The following is a 25,753-nucleotide window of genomic DNA, read 5'->3' as shown; positions in this document are numbered from 1 at the left end:
TTAACCCTAGGCGTTAAGTAACTTCCTTATATATATCCTTTCCGTTTTATCTTGTTATTTCAGTCTTTGTCCTTCCACCCTTTTTTCTCCTGCCTCATCTTCCTGGCGGAGGTGGGTGGGTTCGCTAGTGAATCCAGAAAGATCTTCAAGCTGCAAAACTACACCGACAGGTAAGAAACTATTCGTTTTGTAGCGTAAATCTTTCTGGATTCACTATGCTGTGCATAGATTTTGTAACGGTTTGTCATCTTTGTGGCGGCCGGGTGGAAGATGAGCGTTGGTCGTTGAATATATGTTGAAGCACCTTCTGTCCTACTTGTGCTTCCTTGTTCATCTGTATATCCACGCAGTAGTGCTTGGTGAACGTGTGCATCGAAGCCCATGTTGCCGCCAGGCATATGTCTTGAATGGGTGTATTTGCCAGAAAGGCAATTGTTGCTCCCTTCTTCCTTGTGGAGTGGGCCCGTGGCCCCTCGGATAGTTCTTGCCCCACCTGTTTGTGGCAGAATTGCATTGTTAGTGCAATCCATCGTGCAATGGTGCTTTTTGTCACTGGTCTACCCAGGAAGCTCGTTGCGAAGGACACAAAAAACTGCTTGGTTTTCCTGTGTTCTTTTGTCCTCTCGATGTAGTGCATCACCGCCCTTCTAGCGTCTAGAGTGTGCAGTGCCCTTTCTGCTCTTGTTGCTGGGTTCTGAAAGAAACCTGGTATTTGAATTGTTTGATTTATATGGAATGCTGACACAACCTTTGGCATGAAGTGTGGGTCCGTTCTCATCACGACTCTGTCCTTGTGTATCTGGATGTAGGGCTCTTGCAGCGTTAGCGCTTGCAGCTCGCTTTCTCTGCGCAGTGAGGTTATTGCTACCAGAAAGGCTGTCTTCATTGTTAGCATTTGGAAGGAAGCCTTGTGAATGGGCTCAAAGGGCGCCGTCATAAGTTCCGTCAGGACTATGTTGAGGTTCCATGCCGGAGGCAGCATCCTCTTTGGTGGCGCTATTCTTTTTGCCCCTTCCAGGAATCTCTTTACTACCCGTGACGTAAAGAAGCTTCCTCCTGTCTCACCTCGTGTGTAAGCTACGATCGCCGCTAGGTGGACCCTCAGCGACGATGAGCAAAGTTTCGCCTTTAGAAGGTGTGTGAGGTATCTAAGCACCGTTGATTCCTTTGTCAATTTATCTTGCAGTTTATTTTTGCTGCACCACATTGTGAACCTTTTCCAATTTTCCCCACAACATTTCCGTGATGTTGGTCTCCTTGCCTCCCGCAGCACTCGCATAGTGCTTGGAGGTAGTTTAAGGTGTGCAAACTCTATGTCTTCAGGAGCCAAGTTGCCAGTCCGAGGCTCTCTGGCTCTGGGTGTAGAACCTCTCCGTTCTGCATGGAGAGCAAGTCCTTTCTTTTTGTGAATTTGTGTGGAGGTCCCTGTACTATCTCCACTATTTGTGAGTACCATGTCTGTCTTGCCCACTGTGGTGCCACCAGGATCATTGTCATGTTGCTGATCTTGCACTTGTTGAGTACCCTGTGTATCAGTGGTATTGGTGGAAAAGCGTATGCAAATGTCCTTGACCAACTTATCCATAGGGCATTCCCCTGGGATTGTTTTTCTGGTTGTCTGGATGCGAAGTTTCGGCATTTTGCATTCAGGTGTGTTGCAAACAGGTCTATTGACGGTGTACCCCACCTTTTGAATAGCCTTTGCGTTTCCTGTCCATTGAGCTCCCTCTCGTGGGATGTCGAGGTCTGCCGGCTCCCACATTGTCTTTCCCTGGTAGGTGCATCGCTAGCAGGTCTATTTTGAGTGGGATGGCCCATCTCCAAATCTCTTGTGCCAGAGTTGAAAGGGGGAACAATTGTGTTCCTCCCTGCTTGTTGATGTAGAACATTGTGGTAGTATTGTCCGTCTGTATCAACACTTTTTGGTTGTATAGCTGCCTCTGGAAGGCCTTCAGGGCTAGCAGTACGGTCTTCAATTCCAGGTAGTTGATGTGTCTGACAGCATCTGCTGGAGTCCATAGACCCCTCACTCTGAGCTTGTTCATGTGCGCTTCCAATACTATCTGGGATGCGTCTGTGGTAATGGTCACAGTTGGGCTTGGTGGTGTCAAGGGCTTTCCTATAGTTATGTTCTCCCTGTTCCACCATGCTATCTCCTCTTGTCCTGCGTGCGTAACAACCATTAGTTCCTCCCAACTTCCGTTTGCTTGTGACCATTGTTATTGCAGCCATTCCTGGAACGGTCTCATGTGAAGCCGTACATTGGGGACTAGGTGAATGCATGACGCCATCATGCCCATGATCTTGCTCGCTGTTCTCACTGTCAGAGCTTGCCCCTTCTGGTAGAGACGCGTCTCCTTCAGCAGGGCTATTGTTCGCCTGTCGCTGGTCATGACAGTTTTGTCTAAGGTGTTGATCTGCGCTCCCAGGAAGATCTTCACCTGTTCTGGTTCCATTGAGGACTTCCCCCAGTGTATCGAGAACCCCAGGTTTGTTAGTGTTCTTGTCACCCGCTCTACGTGCTCCTCGCACTTGTCGCGAGTACTTGCTTTGATTATCCAGTCGTCTAGGTAAGGATATACATGAATGCCTTCCCTCCTTAGGTACGCTGCTACTGCTGCAAGGCATTTTGTGAAAACCCTTGGTTCGGACTTTAGACCGAATGCCAGGGTTGTGAATTGGTAATGATCCTGGGTGATGTTGAACCTTAACAGGTTTTTGTGGCGCCTGTTCATCGGGATGTGCAGGTAGGCATCTTTGAACCGCCCGACTCCAGATACGGTGGACATGAAGTCTCCGCCTTGTATTTGAGGTAGCACTTCTTGTAGCGATGTCATTTTTAATTTTTGCGTCTTTATGAATTTGTTTAGGAATCGTAGATCCAGGATGGGTCTTAGTGTTTCGTTCACCTTTGGGACCAGGAAGTAGTTGGAGTATACTCCCTTGTTCCTTTCTCTGCATGGCCCTGGTTCTATGGCCTCCTTTTGGAGTAGTTGTAGCGCCTCTTCCCTGAGTTGAGCAAGCTCTTGACCAGAGCGTTGTCTTCTCTTTGGTTTCCTGTTTGGAGGTCTTTTCTCCAACTCTATGCAGTATACGTACTGTATAACGTTGAGTATCCATTTGTCCGAGGTTATTTTTTGCCATTGTTGAAGGTAAAGTCCCAGTCTTCCGCCTACTGGTGTTGCATGCTCGTAGGCGTTTGGCTTGTGTACCCCCCTTACTGTGCTTACTTTGTGCCTCACCCCTCGGGGTATACTGGGGGTGAGCATCTTCTTCCGTGCGAAGTCACTTTGATGAGGGTTGTTCTCCCCCTCTTCTTCTGTGGCCACGTCCGTTTCCCCTCCCGCGAAAGGACTGGCCTCGAGGCTGGTACTGCCAGTTTTGTTTCTGCTGTCCCTGCTGGCCGTGACTTTCACCTTGTTGTCCTTGCTGGAATGTCTGGTGTGACGTTCCCGACTGGTTTCCTCCCCTTCCGTAGGGTCTCCGAGCTGGGGTGCCTCTTCTCATCCCTCTGAACTGCAGGGCCCCCATGGACCTTGCCGTCTCATTTTCTTTCTTCAGTTGGGTGAGTTTTTCGTCCACCGAACAGCGTCTCACCGTTAAAAGGGGCGTTGAGTATGTTGTTCTGGACCTCTTGCTTGAATCCTTAAATTCTGAGCCAGGCCTGCCTCCTTTCAGTGATTCCTATAGCCATCAGTCTGCTCGATGTCTCTGCCCCGTCCAATGCTGTTTTAATGCATGAGTTTGCAATATTCTTCCCTTCCTCCACCAGATGGGAAGCTCTCTGATGGTATTGCTCGGGGAGATGTTTGATTAGTTCTCCCATCCCGTCCCAGTGCTGTTACTGGTGCCTGTTCAATAGGGCATTGGAGTTCGCCATGCGCCAGTGCATTGCCGCATTTCTCTCAACCTTTCTCCCGGTGAGGTCCATCCTTCTGCTCTCCTTGTCGGGAGGCGGCCCTGAGGTTGCCGGTACATTGGCCCTTTTCCTGGCCGTGGACGCAATGATGGAGTCAGCTGTGACTGATCCTTTGATATATGGCGGGTCCTGTGAGGAATGCTTGTATTTCTTCTCTGTTCTGGGAGTGATGGATCTGCAAGTTCCTGGGTCCTTGGACGCCTCCTTCCCTTGGTTCATTATGCTTTGGAGCATGGGGAGGAACTGGCTCCTAGTCTGGATGGGGAGCAGTGTTTCGAGTAGAAAATCTGCTTTTGGCTTCTCCTCGTCCAATTTCACGCCAAAAGCTGCTGCAGCGCTCTTGACGACCATGTTGTACGCCCCAATGTCGTCTGGCGGCGAAGGCCTCGAAGGATAGGTCTCCACGGGCTCTTCTGGATTTTCGGCGTCGATGTCCTGCCATTCCAGCTCATGTGTCGTCGACGGCGCCGAGCCGTAGATCGACTGCTGCTCCTCTTCCTCATCTTCTCCCTCATTGTAGGGGTCTTCTTCTTCTTCTTCTTCAGGATCTCTTGACTGCTCTTCGGCGTCGAACTCTTCCTGTTCCTCGATCTCGACGACATCCGTCGACGGTTTCGTTAAGATTTTGAATTTTTTCATCGAACTCCTTCTTCCTCTCCGCCTCGAGCCTTCTCTTTTTCTTGTCCATTTCGGAGGCATGTTCGGCGTCGAGCACTGGTCTTTTCGACGGAGCTGGCGTCGACGCGGCCTTGTCCTTTGTTGCTGAACGCCCCACCTCGTGGGCCTGCTTCGACGAACTCTGTTTCTCGGCGGCCTTCGGCACCTGGGAGTCCTTCTCGAAGGATCCGCTGGGCCTTTCGTCCTTGGATCCACTCACGGTCGTCGAAATTTTCGGCGCCGGTGTTCCTTTCGAGGACTTTGACTCTGTTTTACGAGAGTCACTCTCAGATTTTCGGGGCCCTTTCGGGGGTTTCGTACTCGACGTGTCTCCTACCTTGTCAGGCGTTTTCTTTTCGGTCTCTGCGACCGTGAAGACATCAGGTCCCTCGGCGATGTTGTCCTCATCATCGGTGGAGAGGCCCAGTTCGTACAGCGATGGGGCCTTACCCTTGCCTTCCATGTTGAAGTTGGCTCTCCTCTGCCTTTCTCTCACCCGGAGTGTCTTCAGCGTGAAGACGGAACAGGCATTGCAGTCCTTGCTCTCGTGGACGATCGGCAGGCAAAGGTTGCAGACCGGATGTTGGTCCTTCTGCGCGTATTTGTGGTGGCACTTACGGCAGAATTTAAAGGGTGTCTTGTCCATTGCGCTCAGAGTCTCTGACTGCGCATTTTCTGATGGGCGTCGAAGATTGAGGATCTTCTCCTTCGTCGTCCCAGCTGTATGCTCTTCCTCTCTGTAGTCTTCTATAAATTCTCCTTCGATGAAACTTGTGTATTTTTCTTCTTCCTTCGTTAAAGACTCTGGAGCTTCTCGATGACGATCCAGACCCAACGGCGGAAAAAAGAATCCGAAGATGGCGCCCCAAAGGTGGGACTTCCGCAGGAAGCACGCCGACGTCACGAGAGGTATACCAAATGGTGTGACGTTGATGGCCACCTGGGCTACAAAAAAATAAAGACTACGAATCCGGACCCAACCACCAGATCGCGGAATAATGCAAAGCATAGTGAATCCAGAAAGATTCACGCTGCAAAACTGTGAGAGCGGTTTGAGCTATGTGAGCTGTGTGAGAGCTGTGAGCCGGGAAGTTTAATGGAAGTGCACTTCAGTTTTCAAACTGATTAATTTTGGGTATTTGGATTTAGCTACCCGCTCCTGTTCTACGCAAAGATTGGAATTAGTTCAAATCAAGCTAACTGCTCGTGGTATGTCGATGATAAAATCAAAGGGGCGCCCTGTATAAACTGGGTATTTCCCCTGGGGAAACAGCACCCGCCTCTTAAACACTGAAGAAAACGCGTCAAAAACCTGCATTTCACCACCACTGCCCCTTACCCAGGACCGACCCACAGCGCACTTTGTATTCATCCATGTTTATGATTTAATCCCATGTTCATGGGAGACGGTTGATAGTTAATCACCGCTGGACGTCATTACTCCTGATTTAATTAAACACCATAAGACGCTGTCTAGCTGGCAAGACGGCTCAGCGAGTTGAACGCTGGCTGGCAACAAATGCTGCGATTAGGTGCCACTAGTTTGATTCCTAGCAAGCCAGACTCCGCCTTTCATCATTCTGCGGTCTGTAACTAGAGTACCATAAATTGGTAAAAAATAACACCGGGCATTTACCGTGATTAGAAGTAGTGTCAAGTGGTATAAAAAACATTAGAATTAGTACATAGTCTAAAATGTTGTCTTTGATCTTGCACTAGATTCACGACGGAGCTGTGAGAGTTGTGTGAGGAATGAGAGCTGTGTGGGCTGTTAGAGCTGTGTGGGCTGTGAGAGCTGTCTCAACTGTAAGAGCTGTGTGGACTGTGAGAGCTGTGTGGGCTGTGAGAGCTGTGTGGGCTGTGAGAGCTGTGTAAGCTAAGCGAGCTGTGAATGCTGTGAGAGTTGTGTGAGCCGTGTGAGGAATGAGAGCTGTGAGAGCTGTGTGAAGAATGAGAGCTGTGAGAGCTCTGCGAGCTGTGGGAGCCATGCCAGTCTTCAGAGCTGTGCGAGCTCTGTGAGCCGTGGGAGCTTTGTGAGCTGTGTGAGGATTGAGAGCAGTGAGAGCTGTGTAAACTGTGAGAGTTGTGACAGTCGTGAGAGCTGTGTGAGCTGTGACGGTCGTGAGAGCTGTGTGACCTGTGAAACACTTGAGTCGTGAGAACTGTGTGAGCTGAGAACTGTGAGAGCTATATGAGCTGTGAGAGCTGTGTGGGCTTCGTGAGCTGTGTGACTTCTGAGAGCTGTATGAGCTGTGTCAGCTCTGGTCACACTCCAAGGTGTATCATCCCTTTGTGCCCGGGCTCAGAAATAGGTTGCCCAGCATTAAGGATTGTGTAAAAAGCACATAGTGATATTGTCTATAACTATTTTACAAAAGAAAAAAACAATGACATTTACAATGACAATAGCTCAAAATAATGGCAGTGCGAGACCTATTGCATTGTAAATGCTTGTTTAGGACTTGTGCCCTGCTTTTGACCTTCCAGTGTCCGCCACTCCCACAGCTGCCTTGGGGTCACACTTCAGGTCAAGAAACATGAACGAATGCAAAAGCCGTGCAGGAAAGCTGAGTGTCCTTTCTAGAAGCAACCACTAGGTGGCGGTATGACGACACCCATTGCACAGGGTACAACTGAACAAGGTAACGAACCGCGTGGGGAAGGGAATGCGGCCGGGGCTCATGTATCTGGAGTCGGGCGGTTCAAGCTGACAAACCTGTTCTTGGCGGCGGTTCCACTACCTTCCTCGGAGCGCCACGGCAAGCAGGCCGGCCTGGGCGTGGTTCGGATAAGGGAATGTCTGGGAACAACCGCACCCGGTGCCACGTTACGTAACCTGTGCCGTGGCACAGAACGTTCAGCGCGAGGCGAACGGGAAACAGGAAGTGCATCCAGCGCGCGCTGCCTGACAGAGCAGTCTACTCTTACGCCGGACGTGTTCTATCCGGTTCTGTCAATAAGGGGATCCCTTTAGGATGAACAGTGTTGGGAAGGTGATGTAGAGGGTGACCCCAGTTAAATCTAAAGGGTATTTTGTTTGCCAGGAGGGTGAGTATGAGTAAAAGGACTGGACACCCATCAAATGTGGGCGAGCTGGCTGGCATGCAGTCAGCATGGCAATATTACAAATACCTGTTAATGTGGGTGCAGCCCCGAAGAGGCCGCATATTATACCATGTGCCTACCAGGCGCGCAACATATTAACAGCACAACAAGCACCTCAAAACTGGAGAAAAGTCAATCTAGTCCTGCCTCATAAAGATACCTGCTATAGAAAACCCCATCCAGGTGGCAACATGCTACAAGTCCCACCAAAGTCTACCCAAAGGTCACAAAAGCAGATTAACACCCGATGACCAGTGACAAACAGCAACGACAGCCGGGATAAAGTGATGCAACTTTTATAAATAAGCCTTGTCAATAAATATTCCACCTAGCTCCGCGACATACCTTGAGAGGGTTCAAGAACAGAGACACTAAGGCCAGAGGATGGTTGTGCACTGAACTCAAAACAACCAGCCACATGTAAGTAAAGTGTCGGCAAGGCAGCACAATTAGTACCCAGGGCCACTAGTACTATGCGATTCTGTGCCGCAGCCTTTTCACATAATCATGGATTGGTCACATTTCCTCATAATCCATCACCTGTTGCATAATCTGCAGATTTTACCAAAAAATTGTGTTTCTAGCAGAAACGGATCCTAAATTACAAAAAATGTGGTGATGTGTTGGGGTGTAGTGGACTGATCATATTTCAGCTGCTTTTTCTGTACTTGATTTGTTAAACTGGTACTCATGAGGTGAAATCTTTAATACCTTGCGTAAAAATAAAAATAATGAAGTAATGTCAAAAAATGTGTGCTGCATTATGCCGCATGATTGGTTTTTCTGTCCACATAATTTAGCGCTCCCCTGCTGCATAATTCCACCGGCCTGATAATACCACACCCAGCCGATGTTCTGAAGAATTGTGTACAACTAAAATGATTCGTGCAAGACAGCCAACAGATGCTTCAGCGAGGACTGGAGCAGGGAGAGCGCCTTGGAAAGTCAGTGCCGTAAAGCAGCTTCAGAATGAATGGGGGAATCATCTGGCACCACCCTCTAACCAGTTTCAGAGTAAATGGGGGATCCTCTGGCCCTACCCCCTCTTCTGTATTTCCGACCTCAGCCTCCTGTTTGACAGCGAGATGAATACCGCAGCCAGGGAGGCTAGGCTCCGCAGGTACGGGTACGGCACATCTCAGCAGACTCCAGCATTGCTGTGGATTGAACGATCGCACTTAATGCAGCCGACGAGCCAGCACCACCGCTGGGCTCATCTGTATGCTGGAAGGAGGCTGCGGTGCCTCGCACGCCAGTGGTGTGCCATGTTTAAGGAGCGAGCGAGGAAGGAGGTGCTGACAGCGCACCCCAGGGCTTCCCAGGAGTCTACAATGGAAGAGGCGGGTGTGACGGGACAGGCGGACACAAAGGCTTTTGTTCTGTGAAGCGCCGAGACCCGTCGTCCGCAGTACGAAGACGCTAGGCTGGCAGACGCGCTCTGCGGGCACGCACCCCCCTCCTTCTTCCGTTGTTGGTGTGAGGCCCACCTTGACCTGGCATCACTGGTCTCTGGGCGTCCTTGCACTGGTCCTATGCACCGACGGATGCTACGCGGCCTTCAGCGGTCTGCGTGGACAATCCACCACCCCTGGCTAGTGTCCCCATCAATAATCAACGACGTCCTATGCCCACCCCACTGCTGCACTAGCACTGAATGCGCGGGCAGTGGAAAGGACCCTTGCTTATATCAGCAGGAACCGAAGCCGTCGTGCCGTTTGCACAAGGTTTTGCTCATACTGCACTTGGCGCTGGAAAGGTTTGTTCACAGTTAACTTTTGAAAGGCATGTGCACGCCTGTAAAGCAAATTACAGGCATGTGGTAAACGTTTGTTAGGCAAATTACAACCGGGGTATTTTGGCCCCATTCGTAAACCGGGGAAAACAAATGGCAGCGTCACCGAGGCTCTTGACACTGCCGACAAAACGTACACAAATCTCAAACTGCAACTAGCAGGACGACAGATGCAGAGCCACCGACGCACCGTGAACGAGGCACCCCGAAGTGTGGCGAGGAATCATGCTGAGCACGTGAGCACACGGATAGACACTGAACACACACCTACCAACAGCCGACCAGGGGAAAGGCCCGGGCGCGGCCTCCTATTCAAACTAAAACCAAATTCAATTTGATACCAGTGGCCGCAACGAGGCATCTATTGGTACGGCACTCTCGATATGAAGCAGTACCCAGGCCACCAGGACAAGTCTGCATGTAGGGTCATACATGTGATCTGAAGCAGAGACTGCACACTAGCCACATATTTAATGCATCAATAGGAAAACCAACCACCATTCAAAATCAACTGTAAAAAGCACCCCCAACAGCAAACTGGAAAAACACAAAAGCACATGACTGGGCATCTTTGAGCTTTTGGTTTTCAAGACGGTGAGAGGCATTTAAACTGTTTGAGGCGTGTCTGCGCACAAGCGGATGCACCTATGCATACATTGACTAGTTAAGCTCCCGAGCCTTGAACATTTACTTGAGAATCCCCAAGCCTCTAAAGTGGCTCGAGTATGACCTCATTACAGTCTTTATACTCCGTATAGTCCCAACCAAGGATCAGAAGATTGGACCTCCGGGGTGTACTGCCCCACCCACATGGGTTGTACCTCAGCTTGATAATGTCTCTTGGCAGCAGGGCGATGGCTCATCCGAATTTCCTCTCCCATTTGGAGTGCCAAGCCATCCTGCCGACCCATAATCAATACTCCGTTGATCCACAGCCCACCTCCACATATAGAGGATACAGTCAATAAAGAAAACTTTGACCCAGTTTCCTCTAAATGTGCTATAGGTACACCCAGACTTCGATTCTCATGATTCGGGCGCTTAAGACATTGTATTTGTGGTAAACATGTACCGTGAATGCACAGGAACAAATGAACGCACGCAGCTGCTGTTCGTACCTAAAATGGACACAAGGAGGCATTTTGCGCTAAAATATAGTGTGCAATGACGGATTTGCATTTCGTGTAGTTTTACTGCAATTTCACATAATTATCGAAAATTCTGTGCATTCCTAGTTCTTAATTCATAAAGATACTGAACCTTTGCATGAGCCTCCACTATTTTTCTGCATTTTTCCTTTATAATTGTACCAATTTCTCTCTTTACATGGACTGTTCCAACTTCAGCAACAGGGAGGCCACGAGCTTGACAATCCGAACATGAATCTGACTCTCGCGCAGAAGTTTCCTCTGGGCACTGAATCCGTTCCTGGGCTCAGCTGCGGTGGCCCAAGTAACCAGACTGCAGTTTCTACACACACAGCAGGCGTTAGACTATGCTATATGGCAGACAGATGGCATAAGGCCACACTCGACGGCAGTTCAGTCTTGTGCCACACAAAAGAGTACCTGAAGCGGTGGAGGTAGAGGCCTGGTCATCTTCGGGCTGGACCGTCTGCCGGATGATCCTGTCGATTTCCAAGATGTCCATCCACTGGCTCAGCTCATGCTTGAGGTCTTCCAGCCGCTGTTGCGTGGCGATCTTCTCGCGCGCCAGCCGCTCCATCTCATGCTCATACTCCTTCTCCTTCCGTTTCAGGGTCTAAGGGGCATAGAAGAGAGAGACTCATCAGAAACCGCGATGGGGACTTCAGCCACTGAAGACATACGCAGCCTACAACATTTCACAGACCTGCAGCACCACAGACATATCAAGCAGCCACGCAACAAGGCTACACTTGGCACTGCGTTTACTGTACAAGGTATTGCAGTCACTGCATAGTGAAAAATAACAGGAGTAAGATTACTGTGCATTGGAATAGAGATTGGACACTGCAATTACTACAAGGCAGTACAATCCATGCCAAGGGATTGCAATCAAATCTAAGCTGTAAAGGACAGAGAATATTGCAGTCAGTGCACAGCACAGGGCATTGTAATCTAGCTGAAAGAGTTATGTATAGGTTACGCAGACTCCACAGGCTGAGGCAGACAAGTTACCGTTCAGGTTACACTAAGATTTCGACAACCGATAATGCCTTAGGTTACACAAATCCTGCAGGCTCACACCTCAGAAACCAGAAGTGGGAATAATGTCATATAAATGTGTAAATATACATAATAAAATGCCGTCAAATGAGCCATGAAATAAAAATAAATAAAAAAGTCCCAAAAGTAACTGCCTTCTACTCTAGAGCTTTACAGAAATGACAATAATAAATCGTACTCCAACTGTGCATGAATTCTCACTCAAACATGAGCTTCAAATATAGTTAATTTCCTCAAATATCAGTTTACAATTTCCCTAAAACACATGCATTTCACTCAAACACTACTGTGTCTCTTTCGATACAAAAAATTTGCTAAACAAAAATAGTTATTTTCCACTTTTATTCCTGAATGTCAACTTTACATTTTTAGTAATTATAAATTATATTGGTACCCAATCATCAGCTTGTTGTTTCAAGACTTCAGATTTACTACTGCCCCCACATGAACAAATACGGCCACGCACGCTCATGTCAGAGGTGCCCACTAGATACCAGTGGTGACCACTTTATTGTAGCAATACCTACCATTGCATCAGGGTTAGTCAATGTCCTGCATGCCAGGAAAGTCCACCTCGCACCTGTGATGGTCCTATTATACCAAGCAAAGAAATATTCCAGAGATGGACACCATAGCACCAGAAATGGCCATATCGTGCCAGGGATGCCCAACAAAGGTGAGTGGCATTCTTGTATGCCAGGAAGAGCATGTGTATGCTGTACCCACCTTTAGCCGGCCGATCACCTCAGATGTGTACATAAGCCAGGCATGGCCCCATCATGCGACGGAGGCCTACGAGATGCTGGGAAAGGCCAAAAGATCGTATGGGTTGGCTACAACCAAACACAACATAATCACACATCAGCACACATCCAGGAACGCTTCCGTAAGCGTCTGTGCCACACTTTGAACATGCCAGAGACTACAGGTCACGGAAAAGAGAGAACTTTCAATTACGCTCTGGAAAGGACTTGAAGCAATACAAAGAGGTGTATAAATCCCTTGCATCATAGTAAGTCAGAAACTGCAATGCGTAGTAGGGCGAAACGTGATAGGCCTTTATTAATATATTTTTTTTTTACATTTATAGCTGGGTCAAAAAGAGTCAGCCAAACAAGTCTGTATTCCACTCAGTGCATTACCAATAACCTCCTTGAGAAATAACCCCATCTGTGTTTTCTCACCTTTGAAGGGCATAGGATGCAGAAAGGTGCGTCACTACTCTTCAAACAAACCCAGACCCGAGGTTGTGCTCCTGTTTAGGGGAGACGTGGCCCTGCAGTTTGCTTTGGACTCCTTCTATGACTAATGTGTCTGTATTGGAGCATTGAGCAAAGGGCACAATAGTCTTGGCCCGAAATGTCTCTGTAGTGCCTAACTGAGCTAGATGCAAAAACAACAGTTGATGGACAGAATGCAGAACCATGTCATACATTCACCCCAGTACAAAATCTGGGACTAAATCCATTGTTTGCCACTGGAATCAAGCTATCCTGGCTGAAGAGGGGTGAAACACCGAAACCAGTCCTAGGATGCTTGTTTCCGGTCCAGGGAGGACCTGGCTTGGCAGTTCGGGCTGGACTGTTCCTATAAGGCACAGGGTAAAGACTGATTTGCATATGGCCAGGTGTAAACTGGGGTGGCATGGTGAGCAAAAGAATGATGGATTTAACCCAGATCTCTTGACTGGGGGTGAATGTTTTGATTTGTTCTGCATTCCGTCCATCAATTGTGTGTCTTTAACTGAGCTAGAGGCACAATAGTCTGGGCCCGAAATATGTCCGCAGTGTCGCACTTAGCAAGAGGCACAATAGTCTGGGATTGAAATGTGTCAGCAGTGGCGCACTGAGCAAAAGGCACAATAGTCTGGGATTGAAATGTGTCAGCAGTGGCGCACTGAGCAAAAGGCACAACAGTCTGGGCCAGAAATGTGTTGCAGTGGTGCACAGAGCAAGAGGCACAATAGTCTGGGTCGAAAGGTGTCAGCAGTGACGCACTGGGCAAGAGGCACAATAGTCTGGGCCCGAAAGGTGTCAGCAGTGGCGCACTGAGCAAGAGGCACAATAGTCTGGGTCGAAAGGTGTCAGCAGTGGCGCACTGGGCAAGAGGCACAATAGTCTGGGCCCGAAAGGTGTCAGCAGTGGCGCACTGAGCAAGAGGCACAATAGGCTGGGTCGAAAGGTGTCAGCAGTGGCGCACTGAGCAAGAGGCACAATAGTCTGGGTCAAAAGGTGTCAGCAGTGGCGCACTGGGCAAGAGGCACAATAGTCTGGGCCCGAAAGGTGTCAGCAGTGGCGCACTGAGCAAAAGGCACAATAGTCTGGGTCGAAAGGTGTCAGCAGTGGCGCACTGGGCAAGAGGCACAATAGTCTGGGCCCGAAAGGTGTCAGCAGTGGCGCACTGAGCAAAAGGCACAATAGTCTTGGCCCGAAAGGTGTCAGCAGTGGCGCACTGAGCAAGAGGCACAATAGTCTGGGTCAAAAGGTGTCAGCAGTGGCGCACTGGGCAAGAGGCACAATAGTCTGGGCCCGAAAGGTGTCAGCAGTGGCGCACTGAGCAAAAGGCACAATAGTCTGGGTCGAAAGGTGTCAGCAGTGGCGCACTGGGCAAGAGGCACAATATTCTGGGCCCGAAAGGTGTCAGCAGTGGCGCACTGGGCAAGAGGCACAATAGTCTGGGTCGAAAGGGGTCAGCAGTGGCGCACTGAGCAAGAGGCACAATAGTCTGGGTCGAAAGGGGTCAGCAGTGGCGCACTGAGCAAAAGGCACAATAGTCTGGGTCGAAAGGTGTCAGCAGTGGCGCACTGAGCAAGAGGCACAATAGTCTGAGCCGGAAAGGGGTCAGCAGTGGCGCACTGGGCAAGAGCACAATAGTCTGGGTCGAAAGGTGTCAGCAGTGGCGCACTGGACAAGAGGCACAATAGTCTGGGTCGAAAGGTGTCAGCAGTGGCGCACTGGGCAAGAGGCACAATAGTCTGGGCCCGAAAGGTGTCAGCAGTGGCGCACTGAGCAAGAGGCACAATAGTCTGAGCCGGAAAGGGGTCAGCAGTGGCGCACTGGGCAAGAGGCACAATAGTCTGGGCCCGAAAGGTGTCAGCAGTGGCGCACTGGGCAAGAGGCACAATAGTCTGGGCCCGAAAGGTGTCAGCAGTGGCGCACTGAGCAAGAGGCACAATAGTCTGAGCCGGAAAGGGGTCAGCAGTGGCGCACTGGGCAAGAGGCACAATAGTCTGGGCCCGAAAGGTGTCAGCAGTGGCGCACTGGGCAAGAGGCACAATAGTCTGGGCCCGAAAGGTGTCAGCAGTGGCGCACTGGGCAAGAGGCACAATAGTCTGGGCCCGAAAGGTGTCAGCAGTGGCGCACTGAGCAAAAGGCACAATAGTCTGGGTCGAAAGGTGTCAGCAGTGACGCACTGAGCTAGAGGCACAATAGTCTGGGCCGGAATGGGGTCAGCAGTGGCGCACTGGGCAAGAGCACAATAGTCTGGGCCCGAAAGGTGTCAGCAGTGGCGCACTGGGCAAGAGGCACAATAGTCTGGGTCAAAAGGGGTCAGCAGTGGCGCACTGGGCAAGAGGCGCAATAGTCTGGGCCGGGAAGGGGTCAGCAGTGGCGCACTGAACAAGAGGCACAATAGTCTGGGTCGAAAGGGGTCAGCAGTGGCGCACTGAACAAGAGGCACAATAGTCTGGGCTCAGTGTAACCACCAGTGGGGAGATTAATGCAAGCATTTTATCTATCACCTCTTTTGTTCTTTAAGTGAGGCGCCTGCCATGCTACGGGTATAACCCAGACACGGTGCCGCTGCTTCCATGGCATACATAAACTGCACTTACATCAGGAGGCCCACGAAGGGAAAACACGTTTAGATGTGTTTCCGTTCCCTGCAGGAGGGGTGAGGTCTGCGGTCGGGCTGAATTGTTCCTTGGTTGGGGCCAAGGTTCATTTGCTCTAGTTTGGGTTAGTGGGCAAAAAACAACACACATATGTACTGGAATGTGATGCGCAGAGCGAATACCAGTGGCTGACGTTATTTGGAAGGTTTCTATTCATTGTCTCATGACTGGCGCCAAACGTGAAACCTTCAGGGCGCATCGAAGGTACCTCAATGACTGTGCCCGGACCGCCAGCAGAGGGCACAAGTTAGCGAGGCTCTGGGAAACGCTCTCATAAGAGTCAGGAAGTCAAGTTATGTGTATCAGCCTCGGAAAGGTGTCCCGGTAACACGACGCTGCAGTTGCTCAGAGCAACACACGAGGCATATTGACTTATAAAAAGAGAAACGAGTTGAGTTTCAGAGTGAAAGAAGGGCGAAGGCGCAGTTCAGCGTGTTTTGCACCGCTGGTTCTTCAGTTTATTGCCACGGGGGGCTGAAGACACTTCTAAAAGATCCCAGCAGCTAAATAGGTAAACAAATCACTATTTACAGCGTTTCTTGCTTCCCTGCTGTGATTGGCTCAGGAAGGCCCTGCCTCGCCCATCTGCCCCGGAACACTACACTTTCTAAAGTCAAGAATGTGTTCGCCGTCACAGAGTCCCAAACATGGCAACGTGTCTCCAGGCCCCGCGCGGCATCCATCTTACAACCCTGGCTGCGCGCCCGGCCCTCCACGTGGTGTCAGTGGGTCGGTTTCACAACAGCTCCGTTGACAGGCAGCCAAGCGTACAAAGAACAGCAGCAGGCCGGGCAGGGCAATGCAAACAGAGGTGGTGCCAGGCAAGGGCGGGGCCGGCTTCCTCCAGAGCTCCACCCTGAGCCCTGAACATCAGGGGCGAGGCCTGCGGCACGCTGCACGGCCTCTGGGCCCAGAGCACAGGCCTGCCTGCGTTTAGGGAGCTGCTCTCCACAGGTGGGACGGCCTGCTGCCGACCCGTGTGAAGGTTCGCCTTCAGAGTGCCAAGGAGCCCTGGCACCAGGACTTTAAGGGGGATGACCAAACTGGGGGGTCCCTCACAAGGGCGGGGCCCATGTAATTAAGGGTAAAAACACACAAGCTAAATATCTGTGCTTAGCATAGTGTGCCGCCCAGACTGGTATTTTGCTTCTTCAGTTATTACATCCAGATATATAATACAACGAGTAACATTACACCTACAACAAGCCAGGGCTATTGGCTTTGCCAATGGTTTTCTGTTGCATAAGATAAATGAGCAGACCTATGGCTTCGCTGTATATAATACTTACAATTCTTCGGTGCTTGTGGCCTAGAGCTGCCGACTTTAGAGCTCGTCAAGCAGGTTCGAGCCTGGGCGTCGGCTTCACATCCCGTGATTCGAAAAATGAATACGTCTTTGTGTAGTGGTGCGAGTCGAGCTTGAGCATATTTAAATCCGCAAAAAATAAAAGTCCTGAAATGAAGAGACCCTGAAAGAGCCAGAACGAGTCTCTTTGAAGATGCATCAAAAGCAGAGCTGCATAGTTTAGATGTTTCTCTTCACCCTTAGGGAGAGGGCACAAACAAACCAGCTCGATAGGGACCCGCTTCAGCACCGGCTTTTTAGAGCTACCGGTGCTGAGCACCGACAGGACCCGGCCCACTTAAAGCCCTGCCAGGCACCCGTCTCAGAGCGGATGATCTCTATCCGTTTGAGCTCTGCAGGGCTTCCTGGCACGGTGTTATCCCCTAGGAGTGCTAGTAAGTCGGTTGCGCTCCCCTCTGCCTCGGAGATTACCCAGGCGGCTGTCTTGGGTCCTCTCTTCTGGTGAGGTCCCTTTACTTGGGACTCATTTACAACATTTTATGACTATTTCATTCCTGCCTCGGGGTGGTGTCTCGGCACATTCCCTCCTGTACTCACTCGTTTGGGAATAACCCAGGTAGGCAGCAGGACGCCCGTCTGCAGCTAGACACTGCTACGGCCCGAAGGAAAGAGAAACTGCTAGAGAGGCCCCTTACATGCATCGGTGACGTCTGGTGCTCGCTGAAGGACGGCGCGGGGGTGGCTTGGCCGCATGATATATCAGAGCGCAGACTCTGGAATGGGAAGTCACGGATGCTACTTTAAAATGACACTAACGGTGTGAGTGACTATCCGTATTTAATGTTGTATTGGTTTTTAGTACAGTTAAACCAGACATTTAACGCAACCAACATATCCGCCGTTTTACACATCTGTTTCCCATACACACTACTAACGGGGGTCTCTGCAGCACATATTGACGACCTAGCAGCAGCTGCGTAGTGTGATCATTCGATTCCCAAGGAATAGTCCCGATGCCTCTTCCAGACTTGATCACAAAACGTATCTAGTCTCATGCATCTTTCCCCTACTCACAGTGGAGCTAGCGTGGGAAGAGCGCTGGTGCGTTTGCACCTTTAAGATAGGAGGTGAGCGAGCCACTGAAAGCTCGAGCCAGGCTCGAGCCTGAAGCATGGCTCGCCCAGCTCAGGGGCTCGTTGGAACCTCAAGCCTACTTTATTGTGGCTTCTGCTTGCCACCCTCGCTCTACCCAAGCAGCAACATTTGAGGTTAAAAAAAAAAAAGAGACAACTAGATACCCATTTAGCGGCGGAGTAGAAACCTGGATTAATTGTGGTTTAACAAATTGTTTGATCTTAGGCAAATATTTTATTTTATCGATCCTCTATTTTATTCCCCCCTTTTCCACGAGGTACTTTTATTATCTGGAACCCTGCAATAATTCAGCATGTACTTATAAAAGAACTCCCAGTAATGGTCAAGAACACCATGGTGGTATTTAAGGTGTGGGGAACTGGCAATGATGAAGCATGCCAAGATAAGCTGCGAGCGAGGCATCTTCCACAAAATATTTTGGATTCATGTAGGTTCTTATCAACATATTCTTTAAAAAAAAAAGTAGCATTTTTAGCGTGTACTTGACTCAGTAGGGAGAGTATGCCTAGGTTGTTTGCCTCTCTTCCGCTCATTTGTGATCTTACATCAATAAGCCACACCTGCAATGATTCACCTGGATACCTCACATTCACTACAGGGAGCACGTCTTTGTGCATACACCGATGGATGTGCAGGGGTAGATCATAGGATCCCCGGAATTCCGCTGTCAACCACAGTACCACAACATACTGTGATAGCTCATAGCACTTTAACACCCTAGACAGATCACTGAGCCTTCCGGTAAACTGGGGTAGATAAAAGGGCCTTCAAACACAGCAGGTACGTCACAGGACCTTGAGGTACACTTGGCTAGGTCAGAGGACAGAGATGTACACTTGGAGAAAGGAAAGACATGGGAGCGAACATAAGATGGCGGCAGACTGGGACACACTAGGAATGTAGCAGACTGAGGGAGACCATCAAAATTGGAAATAGCATTAAGAACCAATGAAGTGGCACAGATTATTGTGAGGGAGATGGGCATGGGGATTTATAGAAGTTACAAAATTGCAAATATGTCTATTTTGCAGTTAACTGTAGAGTGCACCATACCGAAGGAGGCCTACCATATTAGTTGTGAATATCCTCAGGTCCCATGAACATATTGTAGAAACAATCCTCTAAAATAGTACTGCATGCCTGCAGAGTCACAGAGTCCTAGGCCATGCAAGCCCAACTAGTTACACAGTGCAAGATTACCAAGGGCCTTTTAAGCCCTATTTGCTATGGACTGCCAGATATCACGCAACATCTTCTCTCGATTTGAAACCATCTGCCAGAGAAGGTATACCACTGGGAAATAGTGTTATCGTAAGGCCGACAAAACATGCCTTGTCATCCGTAAATGACAGGATTTACCAAGGTCCTGTCAACAACGTCCCTACCAGCTGCAAAGCGAAAGGTATGCCAATGCCTACTTCGCAGAGAACAATTTCAGATAACCCGGTCCACGGGGACCCAAACTGTGATTTTCATAAAACACTTATCTAATTAACCCTACATGAAGGACAGTGCAGAATTTTCAAGCGCCCTGCGTCTCCAGAAGCCGACGAGACGACAAGATTGAATAAAAATCCGGACCACTGAGTTCCTACCTACTGCCTTGTGGTTCTGATACACATCTCCTTGGCACTGTTCAGTCTTTTACAGCATCTTTGCGGATGGCAGTTCACAGTATGGAGCAGTGTCTCGTAGGAGTGCAAGTGGCATAGATTGAAATATGTACGTCAATGATCAGGGCTGACTTCAATTGCACTATCAAAGACAAATGCCTGCCACAGACACCTGCAGTGTGACAGATTTGGCTCATTTCCTAGTGCACTTATCACAATAATATGGTCGCGAATTAGAACACAGGCCACTAAGCTATGCTGGGTGTTCATTCATAGAAGCTTGGGGCGTGCCCATGTAACCACCATGCAAAACCCTAGTTTTATCAGGTGAAGCTGACCTAGGTGCCTTTGTTATGCATGGGTTTTCTTTCTCTAAATGTAGGTATTGCTTGCATAATTCCATGCTCCTGATACGTTGCTTAGCGACAGTAAGCAAGTTAGATAAATACCCAAGCCTGCAGAAAACAAATCTCAAGTTCAGACAGCAACTTGCTGACAGCAGTTCCTATCGCGGGTGGGCACTGCTCCTTTCTTCCAGTTACCTGTGCCAGCTAGGTGTTACTAATTTCTCTTTATTGCTGCCTTCAGGACTCTGTCTGGTCTTATTTGCCTGCTTGTGCTCTACGTTTTATTTCCCGGGTGTTATCCGCAGCATCACATTCATAGATTTTCTTTTCGTTAACACCTTGCTGCAACCTTTCTTTTTTCTTGCTAATCTGTGGGTCTCTGCTTTCCTGCAAGCTTTTTCCTCTGCATCTAGCTCATCCTGAATTGCCAGTCACAGTATTGTCTACCTGGCCGCTGTGTGCGTTCTTCAGAATTTACTCATTAATTTCTGTGACTAGCGAGTCCCACATGTACATGTTGTCTACTCCAACTGCCACAGGTGTTGGTCTTCGTCGTTTGTTTTAATTTGCTTGTCTCCGTCTTTAGTGGGTATCAGCTACCCCTAAAGCTACTTACAACTCACACACACTATCGATGAGCCCCAACAAAAATAAGCAATTCTATGACTGTTAAACAGCATGCAGTTGCTTCAGTCTTGTGTTGTCAAGATTTAATTTAAAGTCAATTCCAGGGGAGATGTCCTACCCTCTATGTTCTGGGAGCCACCGCGCACTGTGGAACGCATTTCCTTAGGTACACTTCTGACAACTCAACGGGAACACAGGCGGGATTAACAAATAACAAGAGTGTTACTCTGTAATAACACTCTGGCATGGAATGTATGTTTTCGATGTGAGTTTCCAAGTCATACACCCACACGTCGGCAATGCCCAGTGAAGAATGTAACCTGTCCAAACTGTGGCTAAATTGATCATTTCCACACGGATTTGCCAAAGTAACAAAAAAGAGTGAACGCGTTGACTGAGAATTAAAGTGATGAAGAGTGGAACGAGTTGTGCAACAACACAAAGAAGATGGTGTATTGATCCACATGCAGAGGTTGTTGTTGATAGAATATAATTAAATCTGGTAGTAGATTCAGGTGCCAAAATTACTATCATTACCACAGATTAGTTTCCTAATAAATGAGGGGAGAAAGACCTTCCTACGGACAGGTGTCCGGTATCTTTCGAAGAAGACAAAAATCGATGTAGTTGTTTATTTTGAGAGTACCTTGCAGTTTAAGGCGAGAAGTATCATTGTCGAGGTGTATATGGCAAGAAAAGGATTAAATATCTTATGTTGGTATCACAAAAGTTTACTGAGGCTCACATTGACACTTTGGCGATAAGTTCAAGCATCACTTGCAAACAACGCAAGAAAATTGTGTGTGGGTTGAAAAATATAAGGCGTGTTCAACGCCTACCACAAATTGACAAGACTGTTTACAAATTTTTGGGGAGTAAGTTTTCAGTAAAATTGATTTAGCATCAGCTAACCACCATGTAGAATTAGATCCAGCAAGACGATATCTAACGGCATCGGTTACTCCAATTGGAACATTTCAGTTCAGGAGGATGCCATTCAAGTTAGCTTTGGCCACATCCGTTTTCTAAAGGATCATTGAATCAGTGTTACTGAGTGTTAATGTATCATCCTGGAACGTGAGCACACCTTTGACAACAGCAAAAGACATTCAGGAGCATGATCTAGTGTTTGGAAGACTGGCCAGGGCACGCATATTTGCCAACATCAAAAAATGTGTTTTTGCGAAGCCAAACATGGAATATTTTGTACAACCACACCCTGGGTTGGTGGATGCCATCATACAACCTACTGTTCCAGAAACCAAGGAACAGGTTTCTTCATTTATAGTGGTTTGTGAGTTTTGGTCAACGTTTGTCAGAGATTTTGCAGACAGAACAGAACATTTACAGATGTTACTCAAGAAAAAAAAGATTTTTGAATAGAATGAGTGTTGCAACATGGAATTTGAGACACTGAAACAAGAAATTTGATCAGCTTAAGTGTTAGCACCTTTCGATCCGTACTGTGATTGTCTGATCATGGTGGACACCAGTAACAGTGAGTTAGGGGCGACTATCTCAAATAAGTACTAAAGGTGAAAGGACAACTGCATACGCGTCATCATCATTGAAGGTAAATGAAAAGGTGTTTTCTATCATTGAAAGAAAGTTATTTGCATATTTTTGCGCAGTAGAATGCGTTAAAAGTTCTGAGTGGTTATGTTATTAAAGATCAGACACCAAGGATAGCTAGATTAAGTTCTAAGTTACTCCAATACCATTTTGACATTCAACACATTCCAGGTGGCATAAATGTGCAAGCAGACTATTTGCCTAGAGCACTTTTGAGGTGAACATTGTACCATTATCGCAAAATGAAGAGGATGATGAGGAATGTCTCATTGTTACCATTGGTGCATGTTGTGAAAGTGGTTTCAAGGAACATGAGTGGTTTGAGTGTTTGAAGGCTGATAAATAAAATAAATTGTAAATTGATACTTGTATAGCGCACTACTCACCCTCAAGGGTCTCAAGGCGCTTGTACGAATACCGCTGTGGAACCCATCCTGGCTTTCCCTGTGAGGCGTCCACTCCTGGGCACCCCCAAGGTGGAGGCCAGGCATCGTTAGCGTTGTGGGGGCAGTTGTGGAGATTAAGCAAGCTATTGCCCAGAGTTGCAGAGTGGGACTCCATGATTGGAATGGCACCGAGGCGAGAATTATCAGGTCCGTGGAATTTTTTGAGCCCAAGACCCACCGAGGCGGGGAATTGAACCCTGGTCCCGGGCTAGACCTCTGCATCAGGGTCTGCCGCTCCAATCATTGAGCCACACTTCTCCACCTCAAGCTTGTTCAGAAATATGTGGAAATGGGATGGCTGAAAAATAAATCTCTACATCCCAGTTTACAGTCATATTTAAAGGTGGCTGATGAACTGACCCTAGAAAAAAGTAATATGGTGACGAGAGGGGACATATTTGTGACACCTAGACGCATTCGCACTAGGATTTTATGCGCTGGGCATGAGGGACATTTAGGCCAAACAATGACAAAAGGAAGAATAGATCGGCGTATTGGTGGCCCAGTATGGACACAGAGATAATGCAAACAGTCAGTGAGTTTTTGAAAACAGTTATACTGCCACTTCATCCTGTCGAACAACCAGGGACTGAGGTCAAAGCTGGTCATAGATTTCATTGGGCCATTTGGGGTTCTTCCTCAAAGTTAAAAATATGCTATTGTGGGTGTTGACTATTACAGTAAAATGTGGGTGTCAAGAGTTTGTACAGGAGTCAAATATTAAAGTTGCAACATCTTTTCTACAATTTTTTTTTTTATCAGAGAAGGATTCCCCCAAAGAATTGGTATCTGACAATGGGGTGCATTTTGTGTCAGGCCAAATGAACGCGTTTTTGACAAGGTGTTGTGTAACGCACAAGCGGGTGGTATTGTATCACCTGCAAGCGAATGGTCTTTTTGAGAAAATGAACCGTACATTGGTGGAATGGGTACAGTGGGCACTAACTCCTAATGGTGTCCCAGATGTAGAACTCAGCGCAAAGGTGAGAAATTCTCAAATGAAGATGTAAGAGTATTTCAACAGCGAACATTGTGTCAGCAAAACTGATTGTAGAATTCAGGTATGGGACCTTATTTGCATGAAAGAGCTAGCACCTGTAAAACAAGCATTTGCAATGCAATAGGTCTCGCATTTACGCGAGTCTGAGCTATTGACATAGCAAATAACAATGCCTTTTATTTTTGTTTTCGTTTTTAAAACATAAATAAGAGGCAATCATTTACAATGCCGATAGCTTAAACTCGCGTAAACGCGAGACCTATTGCATTGCAAATGCTTGTTGTTTTGAGAATCTGGTCGCCCTAAGCATGAGGAAGAATTGGGACTATGAACCCTTGGTATTCGTCACCCCCAACTTTCAGTCGCACTGGCCGTGGACGTCTAAGCAAAACTTTGAGCCCCAGCACCTATTCTTTTACAAATTAAGCACTACTCATAACGTGTCCCTGACACGTTGGTGGTGACATTCCTTTCTAATGCACATGCTCAGCAGAGTGTGGATCAGCAGCAGCACACAAAGCTGTCATCTCCAAGGCTTTTGATTCCATACTGACAGATGTCGTAAATAGTTATTATAGTTCACCTGCAATGTTGTCATTAAGAAGTCCAGCCATTAGGTGTGCCGAGAAGTTCTTACACATTGGCTTGAGTTGTTTGGTGGTGGTGTTCTTTGCAGTGAATTTGCACAGTCTAATTTGTAGCCAGTGGTGTTGAGGACTACGCACTTTAGCAGCTGCATTGGAGGTCCCACTAAATCCTTGATTAGTTATTTATAAGCGATGTTTTCCACAGGTTTGGAGACCAAAGCTTATATATGAGTTTGTGATAAGAGGTGACGGTTAAAGTGAAGAAGAAAATCATGAAAAACAAAGAACTGTGAAAGGAAGCAAAGAAGGGAGGACTGAAGGGTGGAGAGATTGATGGATGGAAGGGAGAAACTGACAGGTAAATATACGATGACTAGATGGGTGAAAGGATGGGTGGCGAGAATGAAAGGATAGGTGAATGGAAAGATGGATGAAAAAGTGAAAGAATGGATGGTTGGTTGGAACTGTGAATAGCTGGATGATGGATACTTAATGTATGGGTCAAAGGTTGGAAGGACGGAAATGTGAAAGGGCGAGTAAGTGAGCTGGTTGTTTCCCAAATATGTATGGATGGGAGAGTAAAGGGAACACTTTGAGGGAGGGTCGAGCTCATCTGCATTGTTCACTCGTTGCCAACAGAGGTCGATTCAAAGTGAGGGGTCGTTTCATTTTCTGTCTGTTCTTAAGTTTCTAGCACTACAAAGTAAAACGTGGCAAGAGACTGCTAAATATAGGTGGATGTAAGATTGGAGCATCCCTTCTTGTATGCAATCCTGTCTAAAGCACATTAACGCTGTCTTTCGGGATTTGATCTCTCTGTACGCCGGTTATGAAGAGACGATCCGCACAGAAAATAAGAACACATAACCGGAAAATACGGGCTACAAAGCTGTGAGTGCAGCTCAGCACACTAGTGTCCGATAGGCACAGGGAGAGGGTCACAGTGCCACAATAACAAGGCTTCCGGCGGGACACATGGTCATCCCTCTGTTGCCTTGCCTGGGGTATGTTTACTTATGCAAACAGTCTGCTGCGTTCAGGCTGATTCGGCCTCTAGAGCTGTCATTGAGAGCAGCTGTTCCTCCCCGGAAATTGTGCAATGTATTTGTTTCCATGGCGACTGCTGGCCGCTTTGAAGCACGGTGAAGGCAAACCTGGGATCAGAACTGCTACCAGCTGGCCCCCAGCAGGAGGACGACGATCGGCGGTGAGTGCGCCTTGAGCGACGGGCTAGTTGTTGCCGCGGGCCGTGGAATGAGGCTGGTTTTGCTGCCAGAATCCTGCAAAGAGTGGCGCTAGTGTGGATCGGAGAGGATTCGATCAGAGCATGAAAGCTGTTCCCGAATCAGCGCACCTTCATATCCGCACCGCAGCTCAGACATATTGCTTTTTCGTTGCTATGACAACAAAAGCATCGCAAGATGGCGTCGGGCTGTCAACAGTCCGACGGACACACGCATGCTGTCTGCTATGAACAGATGGCAAGAGCAGCCATCTTTGTCCATGCAGACACGTGCATGCGTGTTCC

General features: G+C 48.3%; 1 protein-coding gene across 3 annotated transcripts in view; it reads right to left on the bottom strand.

Annotated features, from left to right (window-relative positions):
- The window catches only part of MNT (MAX network transcriptional repressor), a 212,317-nt gene that overhangs the window by 10,605 nt on the left and 175,959 nt on the right, over positions 1-25,753 (bottom strand). For all 3 annotated transcript variants that reach the window (XM_085649942.1, XM_085649943.1, XM_085649944.1), the window contains one exon: positions 11,042-11,234. In XM_085649942.1, coding sequence (XP_085506068.1) covers positions 11,042-11,234 — 193 coding nt within the window. The remainder of the gene's footprint in view (positions 1-11,041; positions 11,235-25,753) is intronic.

Source organism: Triturus cristatus, chromosome 3_2 (assembly GCF_964204655.1).
Source record: "Triturus cristatus chromosome 3_2, aTriCri1.1, whole genome shotgun sequence".
Lineage (NCBI taxonomy): Eukaryota > Metazoa > Chordata > Amphibia > Caudata > Salamandridae > Triturus > Triturus cristatus.
The sequence above is the reverse complement of the archived record's forward strand: the minus strand, read 5'-3'. Positions and strand labels throughout refer to the sequence as shown.